This window comes from Malania oleifera, chromosome 2 (genome assembly GCF_029873635.1).
Source record: "Malania oleifera isolate guangnan ecotype guangnan chromosome 2, ASM2987363v1, whole genome shotgun sequence".
NCBI lineage: Eukaryota > Viridiplantae > Streptophyta > Magnoliopsida > Santalales > Ximeniaceae > Malania > Malania oleifera.
In genome coordinates this window covers 96,814,587-96,832,318 of record NC_080418.1, presented here as the reverse complement: position 1 = coordinate 96,832,318, position 17,732 = coordinate 96,814,587, and the positions used below count along the sequence as shown (strand labels likewise).

Below are 17,732 nucleotides of genomic sequence, written 5' to 3'. Positions count from 1 at the left end.
TTTCACAAGAGAAATTTTTTTTTTACTTAAATGTGTATTTCCAATATCTTTGTTTAGTCTATTTATCATGTTTTAGCTATTCCACACAAATTTTCAATGTTCCAGATTTAACTCCCTATTAGGTAAACTTAAAAATGGAAACTAGGCAAACCTGTGATTGATTTATCATATCATTCTGAAATTACAGTTGATTACACCATGATTTTAAGGCTTTCCAAGTATAGCAGATATAAGCCTGAGCTTTCTAAAGTGATCCACTCTACCATGTAATATATAAGTGGCTGATACTAAAGAGCTCAATTTGAGAAACTATAGCAAGCATTTGCATGTGAAAGACATTAAAAATTTTCTAGAAGATATTATTATTGGTTTCAATGATCAATAGTGTTGCAAAATGCAAAATCAATAGCATTAAAAGAGTCACAGCATAAATTTTTGGCATCTTTTCCATATACACAGAAAAGTTCAGACATTAAGAAACACGTCTAATGTAAAACCAATAATAGCCTGTAATAGCTCTCATTTCTATTTGTATAGATAGATTCTTGTGCTCTACCAAGAGGGAAGATGCTTTTACTATATTTGTCATAAGGTTCTTGTTAGGTTGGTCTCGGATCATTTTGTTGGAAAAAAATTATATATGCGAACAATTCCCACAAGTAAATCAATGGAGTAATGCAAATAATAAATAAAAATGAGACACACGAAATTTAACGTGGTTCCCTCAAATGTTGAGGTACGTCCACAGGGCATAGCGGTCCAAAGCCACTATCACCAAAATGTTGTACAAAGTGGATACAAAAGGCACGAGCCTTACAAATACACGAGTGTATAAACAAGTGTAGCAAGATGGAAAGGCCTCACCAATATTATGAACAAAGCTCCAAAAAAAGAACCAACCAAATAAGCACAACCAGAAGCTCCCAAAATGCTGATAGTAGTACGCAGCCAGAGTCACACGTAGGAGAGACAAGTAGCAGCAGGTTGCTGCAACTGAGAAGACGGCTCTGGCATGAGGAGGTGGGTGAGTGAAAAATCCAAATAGAGAAATAAAAACAAAGGGGGCTGCAGACTACTATCCGTGAAGACTTGAGCTCTGCAAGAAAATGGAGAAAGGAGATGAAGGGGCAGCCGGCTATTGCTACGCGTGGCTTCAGCTGCTGCAAGCGTGAAGCTGCTCTGGATTTTTAAAAAGAATGCTCCAGATATGCTTCCACTGGGAAGCCAACAAACCCAATTAAAATTCACCCATAATCAATGCATCGGGCCCCACAAATTTCCCTCTCATATTCGATTCCTCTAAAGTAAGGCAGAGTGCCACTCCATTTCATTTTGAGAATGTTATACTCATCTTTTTTTTCTTTTTTATCGAGGAGTTTTGGAGGAACTGTTACTTTGAGGAGCGGGAGGGTTTTAAGTTTATAAAGAAGTCGAAACTTCTTAAGCTAGCCTTGAAGAATTGGAGGACATAGGTACTTGGAGGAGAGAAGATTAGCGAGTCCACTATTTTAAATGAGATAGATGACATAGATAATTTGGAGGATTTTGGTACTGTTTTGGAGTATTTGGCATCTAGGAGACTTAAGAATGATTTTCTATGTTGTTCAGGAGAGTTTCTGGTCCTCCTCATATATTCTTTCTTTACTTCATAGAGTTTTTTTTTTCTATAATAAGAATAATATTAACAATATTAATAATAATAACAACAAGAACAATAGCCTCCTTTCGAAATCAAAGCTGTCTTTGGAATTTTTTCCCAATTTAATTATCAACTGTGCTGAAAAATGTGAAAGCAGCGGCATTGAGAGAACTATAGCAGACCTTATTAGCATCTTTTTCATAAACTGCATAGAAAAGGTCGAGCAATCTCTTGCGTGTGAAAGTTTTGATCTCACCCATCATGCCAAAATCATAATAGATAAGTGCTTCATCAGTGTCAATAGCAAGATTTCCAGGATGAGGATCAGCATGAAAGAAACCAGTCTTCAGTATCTGAATTAGCAAAATCCATTGAAAAATATTTCAACCATAGGAGAAGAACAACCAAAAGATCTAAATGTATAAGACTTTAAAAAGATATTTTCCATTTTCAGATAATCTCATGTGAAATGCTGCAATTACTTATCTAAAGAAAGTTGATTAAAATTATATAAGCAAGTTTTAAACCTGAATTAAATATGCTTCAATAGCACATGATGAAATTCTCGAACTACTATAACCCCGAGCATTTATTAAATTGACCTGATTTATCTTAATGCCTGTTAAGAGAAGTAACTGCATTAAATCATCTTATCCATAAAAAGATTAGTGCTGGAGCCAATCAAAGTTAAGATATATGCTTCAATGGTTTACATAGTTTATTCATCCAAATCAAATTGATAGTTTAGACTGAAACCTGGAACATACTCCAAGGTCAACACCTTCAATGCAGTATAATCCCAAAACACCAGCTACAAAGAGAGTGGGCAGTGGTGAAGTCAGAATGTGACCAAGCAAGACAACATTTATTTTCACTATCAAGACATTAATGATCATTGAGCCTTGTAGAAAGAAACATACAGGCACTCGAACCCACTTTACATTTCGAAAATCCCGGCGAAATCTATCAGCATTCTTCCCTTCATTTATATAATCAATTTCTTGATACAAAATCCTGAAACCAAATGAAAGCAAGACTGACCAGCACATACATAAATGGATCCTCACAATTCACATGAAGCAATAAGGTGATAATGTATACCATCTTCACTAAAAGAGCTGCAGTAGAATTCCAAAGTGTACACATGTTAACTGTAACTGCCAAACACTAGTCCACACAATGTTAATCACTATGACAACTAATGCTTGCAGTGAAAGTGTGAAACGGACATGCAGGAAACCAGCCATAACAGTTTTTGGACATATTTTCCATTTTATACGTGCTTTATGCAACGTATGGTTTTTCTGTACAGTAATCTAGGTAAATAACATTCTCCTTGCATGTGAAATCATAATAATTCATGAAACAATTCAAAAAATAAAAATCCGATCAACGTTTACTATGGACACAATAACTGGTACACCCAATTCGTTTTAATTTTTATCCCGTTAAAGAATGGATGGTGGACATGCTTTACCAATTTGAGAAGCAAGATACATATGTTAGTGAATTTTTTCCATTTGCATACAATGCCAACCAATGCCCAGCATGCTAAACAAGAAACTATTAGTGAGGAGAAGTATCCTGAAGGTTTCAGGCATGAAAATTAAATATTTATTGAATAGAAAAAGTGATATCAAGACCATATATGACCGTTTACAATTTATTGAACCTGTATTTAGGACACTGAATCAGAATAGGTTTTCTGTATTTCTTGAATAAATTTTGTACAAGCCAATACACAATACTTATAATATAAACAGGTATTCTAAATATGGAAACAATCTCCTTAAATAATCTCTCTCAATAATATACAATCCTCTACGAAAATATTCCCTAAATCACTCGAAGATACTCAGAATTTCTACACTCCCCCTCAAGTTGGATCATAGATATTGATCATATCCAACTTGCCGATGAAATCATCAAAACTTTGTCGGGCTAACCCTTTGGTAAAGATGTCTACTGTTTGTTCCTTGGTATGTACATAAATCATACAAATGGTTCCTTCTTCAACCATCTCTTTGATAAAGTGTCGGTCCACTTCTATATGCTTAGTCCTGTTATGTTGAACTGAATTGAGAGAGATACTGATGGCTGCTTTGTTATCACAGTAGAGTTTGATAGGGAATTTCACCAAGATTTGTAATTCCTTCAAGAGTTTCCGTAACCACGGTCCCTCACATATCCCTTGTGCAACTGCCCTGAATTCAGCTTTAGCACTACTTCGAGCCACTACATTCTATTTTTTCCTCCTCCAAGTCACCAAATTTCTCATAGACCTTCTATCTTCCGTTGATCCTGCCCAATCCTTATCTGTGAAAACTTCTACTTCCTTGCTTTCACACTTCTTGAAGAAGAGTCCTTTGCCCAGAGAGCCCTTGAGGTACCTGAGGATCTTGTACACAACATCTAGGTGAGTCTTTTTTGGTGAATGCATGTGTTGGCTTACCACACTTACTGCAAATGCAATGTCGAGTATGGTATGTGATAGATAGATTAGTTTACCAACCAACCTCTGATACCTCTCCTTTTCAACTGATATTCCGCAGTCTCCAACTCTCTTTACTGCTTCAATGGAGGTTTCACTAGGTTTGCATCCAAGTATGCCAGTTTTGGTTAGGAGATAAAGGATATACTTTCGCTGAGAGACACTGATACCCTTTTTTGATCTAGCAGCTTCCATTCCCAAGAAGTACCACATTCGTCCCAGGTCTTTAACTTCAAACTCAGCAGCTAGGACTTTCTTCAATCTTTCCATCTCCACTGTATCATCTCCAGTTAGGATTATATCATCAACATACACAATCAAAATTGTCTTCTTACCACTTTCAGACTATTGGAAAAACATAGTGTGAACTGATTGCCCTTGTCAATATCCTTGGTTCTTTATCACCTTCACAAATCTATCAAACCATGCTCTAAGAGATTGCTTGAGTCCATACATGGACTTCTTGAGTTTACATACTTTGTTTTCTTCACCTTTCTTACTGAAACCTAGTGGTATCGCCATGTAGACTTCTTCTTCTAACTCACCATTTAGAAATGCATTCTTAATGTCGAGTTGCAGTAGTGTTCAATCCAAGTTGGCTGCCAAGGACAGGATGACCCAAACTACATTCAATTTTGCCACTGGTGCAAACGTCTCCGTGTAGTCAATGTCATAGGTTTGTGTAAACCATTTTGCAACAAGTCGGGCTTTATACCATTCAACTGTCCCATCAGCTCTATATTTCACTGTGAAGACCCATTTGCAGCCTACTGACTTCTTCCCTCTCGCAAATTTATAATGTGCCAAATTCCATTCTTTTCTAAGGCCCACATTTCCTCCATGACAACTTCCCTCCATTTAGGAATCTCCAAGGCTTCTTAGATATTCTTTGGAATTTTTATCCTGTCAAGGTTAGAAGTAAAAGCACGACACCCTGTAGACAAAGTTTTATAAGACATGTATTTTTACCAGGGATATAGAGTACATGACCTAGTTTGTTTTCTATCTGCAATAGGTAAATTGATGTTATCAAGTGCAGACTTATCAGAAGGAACCTCATTGCCATCTATTACCTAATCGGGATTAGGTGTGGACTCATGGTTGCTCAGAGCTATCACCGGTTCCAACTCTCTTGGTGCCTTAGGTATGAGATTCTCCCTATTCTTTGTTTTTGGCACCCTTTGCCTGCAACAAATGAGAGTGATCCATCTACAATTTTAACTTTCAAATTTCCAACACAAGGTGAATAGGATGAGAACAGATGATAAGAATCAATCATATGATCAGAGGCACCAAAATCAATTATCCATGGTGATTTGTAATGAGAGATGGTATTTAAGGCGGTCAAAAAATTACCTCAGTGGGCTAAAGAACCAGAACGAATACTTGTGGAAGACTGACCCGATGCTTGAATGTTAGAGAACATTTTATAGAGTTGCTCCAACTGTTCTGGATTGAATATGCCACTTCAAGTGGAATTGTTATTTTTCTCACCTTGTGATTTCTCAGCTAGGTTATCAATAGCAGCTTGGTAGCCACGATTTTTTTTTTTTTATTTTGTCTCGGCTTCCAATCTACGGGTTTCCCTTGTATTTCCCAGCAATTATCTTTTGAGTGGCCCAGCTTGTAGCAGTGCTCACGCCAGGGTCTCCCTTTCTGCGCCTTTTGACTTGTACTTGCAGTAGTTCTGGAAATTAGAGCAGACATCTTAGGCCCATTATTTCTTATTGGCTCCTTCAACATTACCTTGCGATGATTCTCCTCTAGCCTCACCTCCGCGAAGACTTCCCAAGTTGAAGGCAGTGGACGTCGGCCGAGAATCCTCCCACAAACCTCGTCCAAGTCTCGGTTGAGTCCGGCCAAAAATTCAAAGACTCGTTCATTCTCGAGTCTTCTCTTGTATCGGGTACTGTCTCCAAGGCATTCCCATTCTTCTTCAATGCACAGGTCGAGTTCTTGCCAGAGATTCATCATCTCCATATAGTAGTTGGTGACGTCTCTCTCTCCTTGCCGCATCTGCCACAGCCGAGTCTTAATCTCGAAATTTGGGAGTAGCTTTCAACATTTGAGTATGTCTCTCGGACAACATCCCAAACATCCTTCAATGTTGGTAGGAACAAATAGGTCTTGCCGATTGAAGGTTTCATGGAGTTCACCAGCCACGCAGTCACCATGGAGCTCTCGAACTTCCACTTCTACAGAGCTGCAGCATCGGTTAAGGCAGACTTCTTCCTCTCGCCAGTAAGGTAGCCTAACTTTCCTTTACCTCTCAATCACAAGTTTGATTGACTGAGCCCATTCACAGAAATTTTTTTTGTTCAGTCTCTCCACCGAGAGTGGAAAGGATGAGCTGTCTAGCCCATCGAACTAAAGGTGGAGGTGGCTTCAGTCTCACCATCAAGAGCTTCAGAGATGTTCAACCCTCTTCCGTTGACGGCTCCTTCTGCCATCGTTAACTAGGATTATAGAAACCCTAGCTCTGATACCATGAAATCAGAATAGGTTTTCTGTATTTCTTGAATAAATTTTGTACAAGCCAATACACAATACTTATGATACAATCGGGTATTCTAAATATGGAAACAAACTCCTAAAATAATCTCTCTCAATAATATACAATCCTCTACATAAATATTCCCTAAATCACTCCAAGATACTCGAGATTTCTACAGACACTATACAAATAAAAAGGTTTCAGATTAAGTATTTAAAAAACCTTCATTTTTGTTTTCCATAGAACCAAATACAAAAAGAACAAAATACTCATTGCACTTTAAAGTGATTTATTGAAACTCCAATTCATTGAAAAGGAAAGAAATGAAGGAACGTTTCATTCACAGATATCAATTATCCAGAGTCCAAAAGTCTGCATAAAGGAAAGGACCTATTAAGATCAGCAAGGCTTAGGAAAGGCAAAAAATCAAAGAAAGTAACATCAACAGAGACAATGATATCCCTTTTGACTACAAGAGTAGCCTATAAAAATACATATGATAGCACAAGGATCCAACTTATCCACTTCTGGAAATAAAAGGATGGACAAAGAACACACGCCCAAATATACAAGGAGGTAGTGAGAACAAAGGATCATTTGAAAATAGACCAAAATAAGGCATTATATCACCAAGGGCGGAGGACAGCATTCTACTAATAAGAGAGGAAGCAATGAGCACAACATGACTCCAAAATACTTTTGGGACATTCATACGATACAACAAGGTACTAGTGACTTCAAGGATTTGCCCATCTTTCCTCACTGTGATTCCATTTTATTGCAAAGCATGTGCACAAGATGACTGATGAATCACATAAAAGTAAGTTTCATAGGAAGTGAATTGGGTACTAAAGAACTCCACAGCAATAAATATCCGGAGTTTCGGACAAGTGAATGAAATTAAGTTTTTATTTTGTTAAAAAAAAAACATAAAAAATGTGATTATAACTCAAAGCAATCTTTTATTAAATAAAGCCAAATCATTGAGTATTCACCAATGACATTGACAAATATCTTGCACCAACTTGAGACAACACAAGTAGGACCCTAAACACTAAAAAAAAAAGTAGCATTCAAAGGTTGACTGCCCATTAGTTAGCTCGAGAAGCAAATGGAATACGATGTTGCTTTCCCAAATGACAAGACTCACACTCAAGTCTGGACATAGAACTCGAAGTAGGACATATCTAGAATGACCAAGGCAAGAATAGATTTGAGGTGGTGTAGCGACAACAGTGTAGGCAATAGAGGGAGATTACGACTCAAAGTAGGAAACATCTAGAATGACCAAGGCAAGAGTAGATTTGAAGTGGTGTAGAATTAATAGTGTAGGAATTAGAGGGAGATAGTGACTCAAAAGCAATAAAGTCCACCCACCTCAATTCCTTCACCAATTGACTTTTATCTTCAAATCTATAAGAAAATAACAACAAAATGTTATGGAATAATTCATGGATTCGGTAATAGCTAAGCTTGATATACGTTGTTCGCCCACAACCTATGAGCTTAAGCTTTTAGATAAAGTGGTAATCTAATATGGTATCAGAGCTGGTTGCAAGGAGGTTCCGGGTTACAGTCTTCTTGCCCGTGTTTATTGCATGGTATTTAAAAACTATTGTATTTCCTATAACATGTGTTATTTATCAACTATTTATCTCTCCATGTGCTGTCGGGCTGCACGTGCAGGGAGTGTTAAAGCTTGATATACATGTTGGCCCACAAGCTAATAACCTAAGCTTTTAGGTAAAGTGGTAATCTAACAGTAATCTTGCTAACTGACTTGAAGTTAAATGGAAATTTAAGAATAAGTACAACAGAATAGAGGGTGATATAGAGAGCAGATTTACTGTCCCTCTTCCTTTTATTGTAGTAGTAGACCTATTAGCAAAGGTAATATAAGATTATAAGGTAAGTTATGAGAATATTGGAGGGCAGAAAAGTTGGTTATGCACATCATATGGTCATTAGCAGCTGAACCTATAACCCAAGAACAAGTGGGCGAGATACTAGACATTAAGCAATCTACAGGATAACCTATCTGAGCAAGATATGCAATGGGAAAAGATGCTTGGTCAGCCGTCTAATACTGTAGGTACTTCAAGTATTTGTGAAAACAAGCATAGTATTGTTCCTCCCAATAGCTAATCCAGTTAAAGTGGACGTGGGTGGCTGTATCGGCAGTGCATGGTGGCTTCCCATAAAGATCCCAACACCACTCAATAGTATGACCCCCTAATCCACAATCAGTAAACTTGTGTAGGAGCCCTCTACCACATCCGTTTCCTGCTCCACAACTACTCAAGCCACCTTGAGGACTTCTACTATTACCCATTTGATGAAAATTGTGTTGCATGACAAATGCATTCTTCTTGAAACACCAAGAATTGAGGAATGAGTATCAGAAGCAGCACGAAGTATGTGAGAATAAACACCAGCCTATAAAGCACGGACATGGAAATGGGTGTCTAACACAATACATGACTGACATGTCAAATCTTAAAAGTTCAAGAAATAATACATCAAGGAGACTAAGATAAGAGAAACAAACATATATATTCATAAATGATTGTCATAATAACACTTTTTTTTAGTATATTTAGAAAGTATTCAAGCATCATTGATTTTGCATGATAAATGTCACCCCTCTAACTTTCGGACTCTTCAATTGATGCAAGTTCTTTGTTTTGGTCATGTGACCAATGCAAGTTACAACTTCGCCTAATTTAGACAAATATACTAAAATATAAATAAATAAATAATGTAACAAAAAAATTGATTATATTGCAACATGGTCCCTACAATTTTAATTTTTTTCCTTGTACTAATACGTCCTCTCAGGTCTGTGTTGGGCACTTCAGCTTTTTCATCCACTCGTGTCTTGAAATAAAAATAGTCCCAAAATGCCTGAGAAGTGTTCAATGCGCATCAAGCCCATGTTGGAGAAGTGTCAATGTTTGAAATTCCCCCCTTGTTGAATTGTTGGCACTTTAGAGATGTGAGCAATGCATGGCAACTCTACACAACCAAGAATCTGGGAATGGACCAGTTTGAATTTTGGTTTCAAATCTGCTATAACTCAAAAGGAATGCCATCAGCTCACTTCGATTATAATGTTTTAGGTTGCAATATCTTTGCAAAGTACTCAGTGACACACTAACACTCCCATAGCCCAAGTTGAAAGTACTCACAAGAGAGATTGTACATCAGGTTATGTTACAGGAGTATAGGAGTTTAACATTGTCCCAAGTTTTCATGCATATGCCCGGATGCATACTCCATGCAACCCGGGTTCCATTGATTTCCAATAAGTAGAGAAGCAATGTGTCTTCCTGCACAGGATGCACTCGTACTTCTGTGTTTGTCATCATTGGGTCCAAACTAGTCCGAAACAAATGTTTGGACTTACTAAAGCTTGTAGATCTTGACAGCCTTAGACCACCATATGTAGTTACTTCCATTCAACTTATCAATTGTAGCATGTGGCAACAAAGAAGGAAACATATAATATTGGGATTCATGGATTCCATCTCAACACACACAACTGAGACCACAGATGAACAAGATAAACAACTTGAATAAATCACGAACAGAGAAAAAAATAACACTGTTTTAGGCCCCAATAAACTCAGCTGTGAGTCCTGCGACTAACAAACAGCCTCCAACAGTACAATATGATCATTGCCAGGGTTCCACGCATGAACTAAATTATTGGATCTTTGGATGAAAATCCATCACCAAGAAATTGATAATATGATTTATAGAGGGATTCAAACTATATGGGATTAGTTCAGACTTCAGAGAAAAAACAAAAACTGTATGAAGCCTCACATGCCAGCACGTGGAGTTGATGCTGCCAGCCTTCAACCAGCACATGAGGGTGCATGAGGGAGGATCAGGCAATGGAATTTCAGGGCTTCGTAGATTGACAGTGTCTATGGGTGGCAATGGATATGGTTTTGCAAGATCTCAAGATGTTTTTTGTTTCCTGAATGTGTGGAATTGTCCATGAAATTTCCGGTGACAGTTACTTCTTCTAGCCGCTGCTGGGTTGGTTTTCAAGCCAGCAGATGCTAGCAGCTCTCCTATGTAGTTTGAATATTTTAAAACAAAAGAAAAGATTTAATATTTTACTAAATTAAACATTTTTTTCTTAACTACGACGGTAATTTTTTTCGTTTCTCTTGAGGTATTTTGATATTCTGAAAAAGTATAATAAGTATCCTTCTCTCCAAATCTCTCCACTATCGAAGACATTCAAAAAGAAGGTTATGAGGGGATTTTAGTCTCCTTCCAATTCTCTCCCTTTCCCTTCATTTATTTTTATAAAATGCAAATCAAACAAGTGATTTAGAGAGGCTTCTTTTCTTTTCTCCCCAAATCACTCAATCCAAACGAAGTGTTAGGGTTTAGGTCTTGCCGTCTTAGGACCATGCTCTCACACTATCAGGTTAAAAGTGTTGGATCAATTGGAAAGCATAACCATAGCTATAAGTCTCCCTCTTTATTTATAACGTATGTCAGTTATCTCGCAATGACCGTAAACCCTCACTAACAGTTACATAGGTAGTAGTATTAAATAAACAAAAACATGTTAGTTGACTCTCCTTTCACAACTCCTCACACAATAGAACTTATTTTTCAAGGTTGCACTTTGGATGGGAATGGGGTTGGGGTGGTTTGCTTCCATATGCATTGTTGCCCCATTTTCAAATTGTTTGAGCTGTAGAGGGCAAGTGAAGAGAAAGAAAAATTAAATGAGATCAGATGCTTCCAAAAACATGCTACCTACCAAACAACTTCCACTTTTTGAATAGGATAGTCCAAATACAGTTTTGGATGGGAGTCTTGGCTACTATTAGTTTTTCAATAGATCATTTGTCCTTTGCATTAGAGAAGAAGAGTGATAAACAAGAGGACAGCTAGTTGGGTAATTCTCTCAGTGAAAAAATGCAAATTTTTCGGACAATATGAGGGAATTCTCAAATACTTACGTAACTGTCAATTCAATCAAATAAAAAAAAAATTATCTCAAAAAGCCATTTTCTAGGTTTATCTGCTTTAACATAACATCTGTTAGCTCAATCTCCCTTCATAGATTACATGAAGAGGATGTACTTGGAAGAAAGAAACAAATCAACCTTGATTTTGTTATGAATTTTTAGATTTAATCATTTCAGGCTGCCACTCGATTTTGTTATGAATTTTGGAAGAAAGAAAAAAATTGTAAAATAAAGATCCAGAAGCGAAAGTTGGTGAGCCCTCAAACAGATATTAGATTTAATATATTTATAATTCTATGAAATTTGAAATAGAAACTGAATGAACAGAACAAATTCAAATTATACAATGCTTACGTAGCACATTCTTCATATATGCCAACCCAATCCTTTGTTGGACCTCCAAGAGTTTCACTATTTTGAAAATACTCTGCAATTAACTTTAAATTTCCTGGATAGATGCAGAAAATTTCAGTAAACCAACAAAATAACATAATTGGAAACCGTAAATTTCAATGTTTCATGAGTAGACCAAGATATAAGAAAGGTGTGTAATATATTCTTTTATGTTTCTATGTCAAGCCATTTTTCAACTGTACTCTTTAAGGAAAAACAAATATGTTACAAGAGTTTATTTATTCAATGGGAAAAAATTTGGATGATCTACTAAGAAAAGAAATATCAAGAAAAATAGCCTTAATCCCACTATAAGGATGGGACTATAATCGATATCCAATAGAACTTCAATTTAATGCATGAAAACTTCATTCTTTGAGTTCAATAAGTGGTAGTATATCTGATATCACGTGATTGGATGCACACATCATAATGAATGCCATCCTGATGTGAGGTATTTTGTAACCATAATGAAAAATTAAGGTGAGCTATATGCTTTTAATAGGCCTAAAGCTGTCAAGGAATCAATTCACCTAGCTTAAGCTTGTTAGGTGAGGTCACAAAAATGGTTTTAATATCTCTCTAACACGCCCACACACTACAAAGACCATTGAGCTTCAAGAGTGGATAAAGCACAGGCCCATCACACCTTGTCTATAGTTTTTTAATTTAATTAGAAGAATGGGGCTGAGGTTTGAACTCTAGAACTTTTGGTCATAGAGGCTCAATATAGTGAAATCACCGAAGGCACTAGTTCACCTAAAAGCTTAAACTTATTAGGTGAGACCCTGAGGATGGTCTTAATATCTCTCCAACGAAGACTTCTTTATGTCTAGGATCTTACTTACAAGAGTACTTTGATAAGTCTACCAATGTGACCATGGAAATGGTCTATTTTCAAGAGTTTAAAAAGGGCTTTAACTATAAACATTCATTAAAGGATATTAATGGTGTCATGTAGTGGAAGGACTTTGTGTTGGACATATCTAGTTAGTAGAATAAATAGATAAAGGGCTCTGTTTTGGACAAATCCAATTAGTCAAAACTTTCCAATTCAAAGATTTGTCTATTATGCAATTTTAACAAAGCTTAATGTGTTCCTGCTAATTGAAGGTTCAACTCATGACATTCCTTCAGGCATACAAAGTGCTTGCAATATTGCTCTAATGTCTCTTTTAGAATATAATTTTCAACATTAAATTGTTTTTTATTTATGTTGAGAATTCCACTTGTGAGTTTGTCTCATGTTGGAAAAATAGAGTGAATGATGGGTGTTTATATGCATGATTTAGCCCAAGACCCAAATAAGCTTAAGCTTTTGGGTCAAGTATGTACTTACCCATGTATATCAAGCCTGCTCATGAAGACTCCCTCAGTACTAACAAATGGTGATAGAGCTGATGGTTCACAACTTTAGGCAACTGACATTGTAAAGTAGAGATGTGAAGCAATTCTCCTAACGTGCTAATAATTAAAGGATCAACTATGTGACCGAGACCAATAAGGATCATCTAGGCTTGGTAGATGGATACGAATAGGGCAAAGACATGAGAGGTAGGATTGGTTTGGAGGCATATGAAATGCAATTCAAGGCACATAAGGTGCAGAGGTAAGGCCCATTTGAGCAACTGTTGAAGCATATGGGCTTTGGTCCTAGGAGGGAGATGGTTTCCGCTAAAGGGGGAAGTTCAAATTGGGCTCAAGTTTTCATGTATGTGTTCCTACCAATGTAGAGACTCAAAAGAGGAGTGCCAATGAGTGGACTCTCATCGTTTTGTGCCTTTTCCCATGTTGACTAATGACTCCCAGTCGATTGCATGACATTGGGTGATCAAAAATGGCTTCCATTCAAGGGAGAGTGGTTGAAATTCACTAGTGAGGGGGATATTGTAAAGAATTCCACTTGTGAATTTCACTTGTGAATTTGTCCTGCATTGAAAAAATAGAGTGAAGGATGGGTGCTTATATACATGGTTGGGCCCAAAATCCATAGTCTTAAAATTTTGGGAAAAGTTGGTGCTAATCCATGTATATCAAGCCCGCCCATAAAGACTCCCTTGGACCTAACAATTTACTTTGAAAAATGGTTGGCAATTTTTGAAGGCTTTGGTTTTCAAAGAAAGAATGAAGAAGAAGGCAAGAAGAAAATTTTAAGTTGCACTTCAATGCCTCCATACACAAGCATTTACAAATATTTTTCATTAGATAAAGGAGGGCCTCATTAGGTGCAATTCCACAATGACTATTCACATGCACACGTCACACGAGTACATGCTGCACAACATGGTGTTTGATGGCAGATTTCACACTTCACACATACACATCGGTATAATCAGGAATGTTAAAAATAAACTGCCAAATCCGATGGTACGGAATTAAATCTACCCAATAGATACAACCACTGGAAAAAGGTGCAATGAAGTCTATATATGCAGAACAGACTAGGATAGTACATAAAATACTGCACGTAAATACTTTTAGTAGTGCCTAGACTAGACTTGGGTGGCCCGTTTGGTTGCCAACAAGCTTGGTGACCATTTTGAAAATAAGTATAGATAAGCAAACCATTGGTTATCTAACCCACCCTTTTATTTTAGAAAATGGAGTAGCCACTTTACATTAGTTTTTGAAAAGACAAAATAAAGAAAATCCTTTTTTTAAGAGTTGTAGGTTCAGAAGCACAATTGTGTATAGGAAAGGTAATTTCTTAATTCCTTTCAAGTGGACTTAAGTCATTAGCACACTAAAAAACCCATTTCATGAATGGTTACCATTCTTACTTTGTGTATGTGTGATTTTTACAAAATAAAACATAGTAGAAATCATGAAAAAATGGAGGAAGCAAGGACCAATCGACCACCCCCGAGAGGCCAATCAATTTGTGTTGCTCTCGAACCAGGCTGGTCGACTATAGGCAAAAGACAATTACCTCCCCTAATTTTCATTCTAGAAAATGTTATTCACCCAGAGCCCCTTCGAAAAGGCTTTCATAAGGCCTATGTAAAGGACTTAACCTCATAGAGACCTTACTATTATGCCCTTGCAAATTGTCAAACAATACACAAAACATTAAAAGAAAAAGAATAGAAAACGAAAGGATTTTTGGTTTTTTTAGTTGTTATGGCTGAATCTACAAAGTACACTGCCTACATATCCTTAAAAGAGGAATCAAACCATATTTAGTTCACTCAAGACATTTTTAATTGAAAAACAATTTGGTGATTTTGAAAACACTTGAAATCTTGGTTGAAAAATCTATATTTTGATTAAAATTTTTAAAGGTTATTTAAGTCTTTTAGTATTATTATTAAGTGTGTTAGTATGTTAATTAGTGGGAGTTAGTAAGGGTATTATGGTCATTAGAATGTATTTGATTTGTATTATAAATAGAGGGAGAGACCTATCCTCAAGTTAGGTCATTCATTTAAAAAAATGTCAAAATGATATCAGAAAGTGATCCAACCTAAACCCTATAACACTCGGCCATCGCTGGAAAACAACTTCCCATCACTACCCTTCTCAAATCCACCTCCACCCTTCATTATTTCATAAAACCAACAATATAGCTAAAAGCAAAACCCTCCGAAGCCTAACCCTACAAAACCCCATCGTCGGAAAGTACCTCACGCGCCCCCACACGTCTGCAACTACTGGCAGTCCCGACCTCACACACTAGTGTGTGTGAGAGATTCCGGCCACCTTGTCTATTGTTTTCCCCCCACCATGATCTGATTCCTTCCCTAGACCATATTATCAAGCTATTGGGCATGTTTTTTGCTCAAATATCCAATCTGTTTCAACCATGCTCTCATGGTAATCCATATGTTCGGTCTTGGTAAAGGCTCTTTTGTGAGTTCTTGGAGCAATGGTAGTGTTCGTAAGTTGAGTTGTGAGGCTGTCACATTGTATATCAGTTGGTAAGTGGTTCACCTCATTCGTCGTTGTTTTTGTGCTTCAGATTATTTGTGGTTGTCCCAATCAGTTTTGATTATTGTCCTCATTTGATATTGGCATGGCTATGGGTTTGTCAATGTTGGAATGGAGTCTGAATCCCAAAAACATGTTTCCTTCATCGTTGCCACAGATAACAACTCAAAAGTTGGATTGAAAGAATTATGTTCGATGATCAAAGGTTATTCGGGTTTATTTAGCCGGATTAGAAAAATCTAACCACTTGCTCCAATCTGATCCATCTGATGAGGGGAGAAAAGAAGTGTGGATTCAGCAAGATGCCTCAATTTTTTCTTTCTTGTGGAATTCAATGGAGCCCCATATTGCATGGACGTGCATACATCTAGATATGTGCAAAAATATTTAGGATCATATGAAGCTTCTATACTCTAGCAACATTACACGTACGTATGATTTATCCCAGGAGTACTTTCAAATACAACAAGGAGACAAAAGTATTGCAAATTGCTTTGGAGAGATGAAACATATTTATGAGAAGCTAAACTTTGTGCAACCTATAACCGCCGACATTGGTGAGATGTAGAAGCAGAGGAAGCAAATGACAATTCTTCAAGTTCTAGCACAACATGCACCCCATAGATTCCTTTAATACTGTTAAGTATAGAATCAAAAGCTTTCCAAGAATTAGAGCCGTCAACACCGGTGTATTCTTCAGATATAATTTAATCTTATCAAAGGCTTATTGGCATTCATCATTCAAAATACAAGGATTATCTTTCTTCAACAATATGAAAATAAACTCACATCTAGCAGTTAATTGAGATAAAAACCGAGCAATGTAATTTAGTCTTCCCAAGAATCCTCATACTTGTTTTTGAGTGGAAGGAGGTTTCAGCTTCTCTATGGCTGAAATTTTAGTGGGATTTACCTCAATTCCTCTTTGGGTAACAACAAATACCAACAATTTTCTAGATGTTGTCCCGAAGGTACATTTAGCTAGATTCAACCTTAACTTGTACTTTCTTAGTGTTTCAAACAACTTTTTTCAAAACTTGGGGATGTTCTTCTTTATTCTTGGATTTGGCAATCATGTCATCCACATATACTTCAATCCTTTATGCATCATGTTATGGAATAATGTCACCATTGCTCTTTGATAAGTTGCACCAACATTTTTTAACCCAAAAGGCATCCCTTTGTAGCAAAACGTGCCCTATTGAGTAATGAATGTGGTTCGCTTTATCCTATCCTGCCATCTTTATTTGATTATACCCAAAGAAACCATCCATGAATGAAATAGTTTATGCCCTCCTATATTTTCCACCAACATGTCAATGTGGGTTAATGAAAATTCATCGTTTGAGCTAGCCTTGTTTAGATTACAATAATCAACACATGTTCTTACTTTGTCCACCTTCTTGGGAATTAGAACAATGTTAACTGCCTCTTGCAGACAGTTACGCACTTCTAAGAATCCTGCATCAATTTTTTCCTTGGCCTCTTCCTTTATTTTCACTTGCCAATCTAGTACATTTTTCTGAGTTTCTATTTCATAGTTTTGCAGTTAGGCAATACTAATATCGGATGAGCCACGATGTCTTTATAGTTTATACAACCTAGGCATATCCTAATAGGACCCGAAAAATATATCCTTATAACTCCACTTCTTGTCTCACTTTTGAATTCATCAAAGTACCAATTTTCACCTCTTATGAAGCATCTTCCCTTCCGAAATTCACAATCTTCACCCCCTTTGCATATGGCTTAATTTGTTTATCCTCATGCTCCAATATTCTCAAAAGC

General features: G+C 36.9%; 1 protein-coding gene across 8 annotated transcripts in view; it reads right to left on the bottom strand.

Moving 5' to 3' along the window:
* Positions 1 to 17,732, bottom strand: part of LOC131149103 (protein ACTIVITY OF BC1 COMPLEX KINASE 7, chloroplastic) — a 41,155-nt gene that overhangs the window by 13,624 nt on the left and 9,799 nt on the right. For all 8 annotated transcript variants that reach the window (XR_009135129.1, XM_058099195.1, XM_058099198.1 and 5 more), the window contains 5 exons: positions 11,979 to 12,072; positions 2,560 to 2,653; positions 2,396 to 2,450; positions 2,167 to 2,258; positions 1,822 to 1,992 (listed from right to left, as the gene is read on the bottom strand). Coding sequence is in view for 7 of the 8 variants with exons in the window: in XM_058099195.1 (XP_057955178.1) it covers positions 1,822 to 1,992; positions 2,167 to 2,258; positions 2,396 to 2,450; positions 2,560 to 2,653; positions 11,979 to 12,072 (506 nt within the window). In the remaining variant the exon portion in view is untranslated. The remainder of the gene's footprint in view (positions 1 to 1,821; positions 1,993 to 2,166; positions 2,259 to 2,395; positions 2,451 to 2,559; positions 2,654 to 11,978; positions 12,073 to 17,732) is intronic.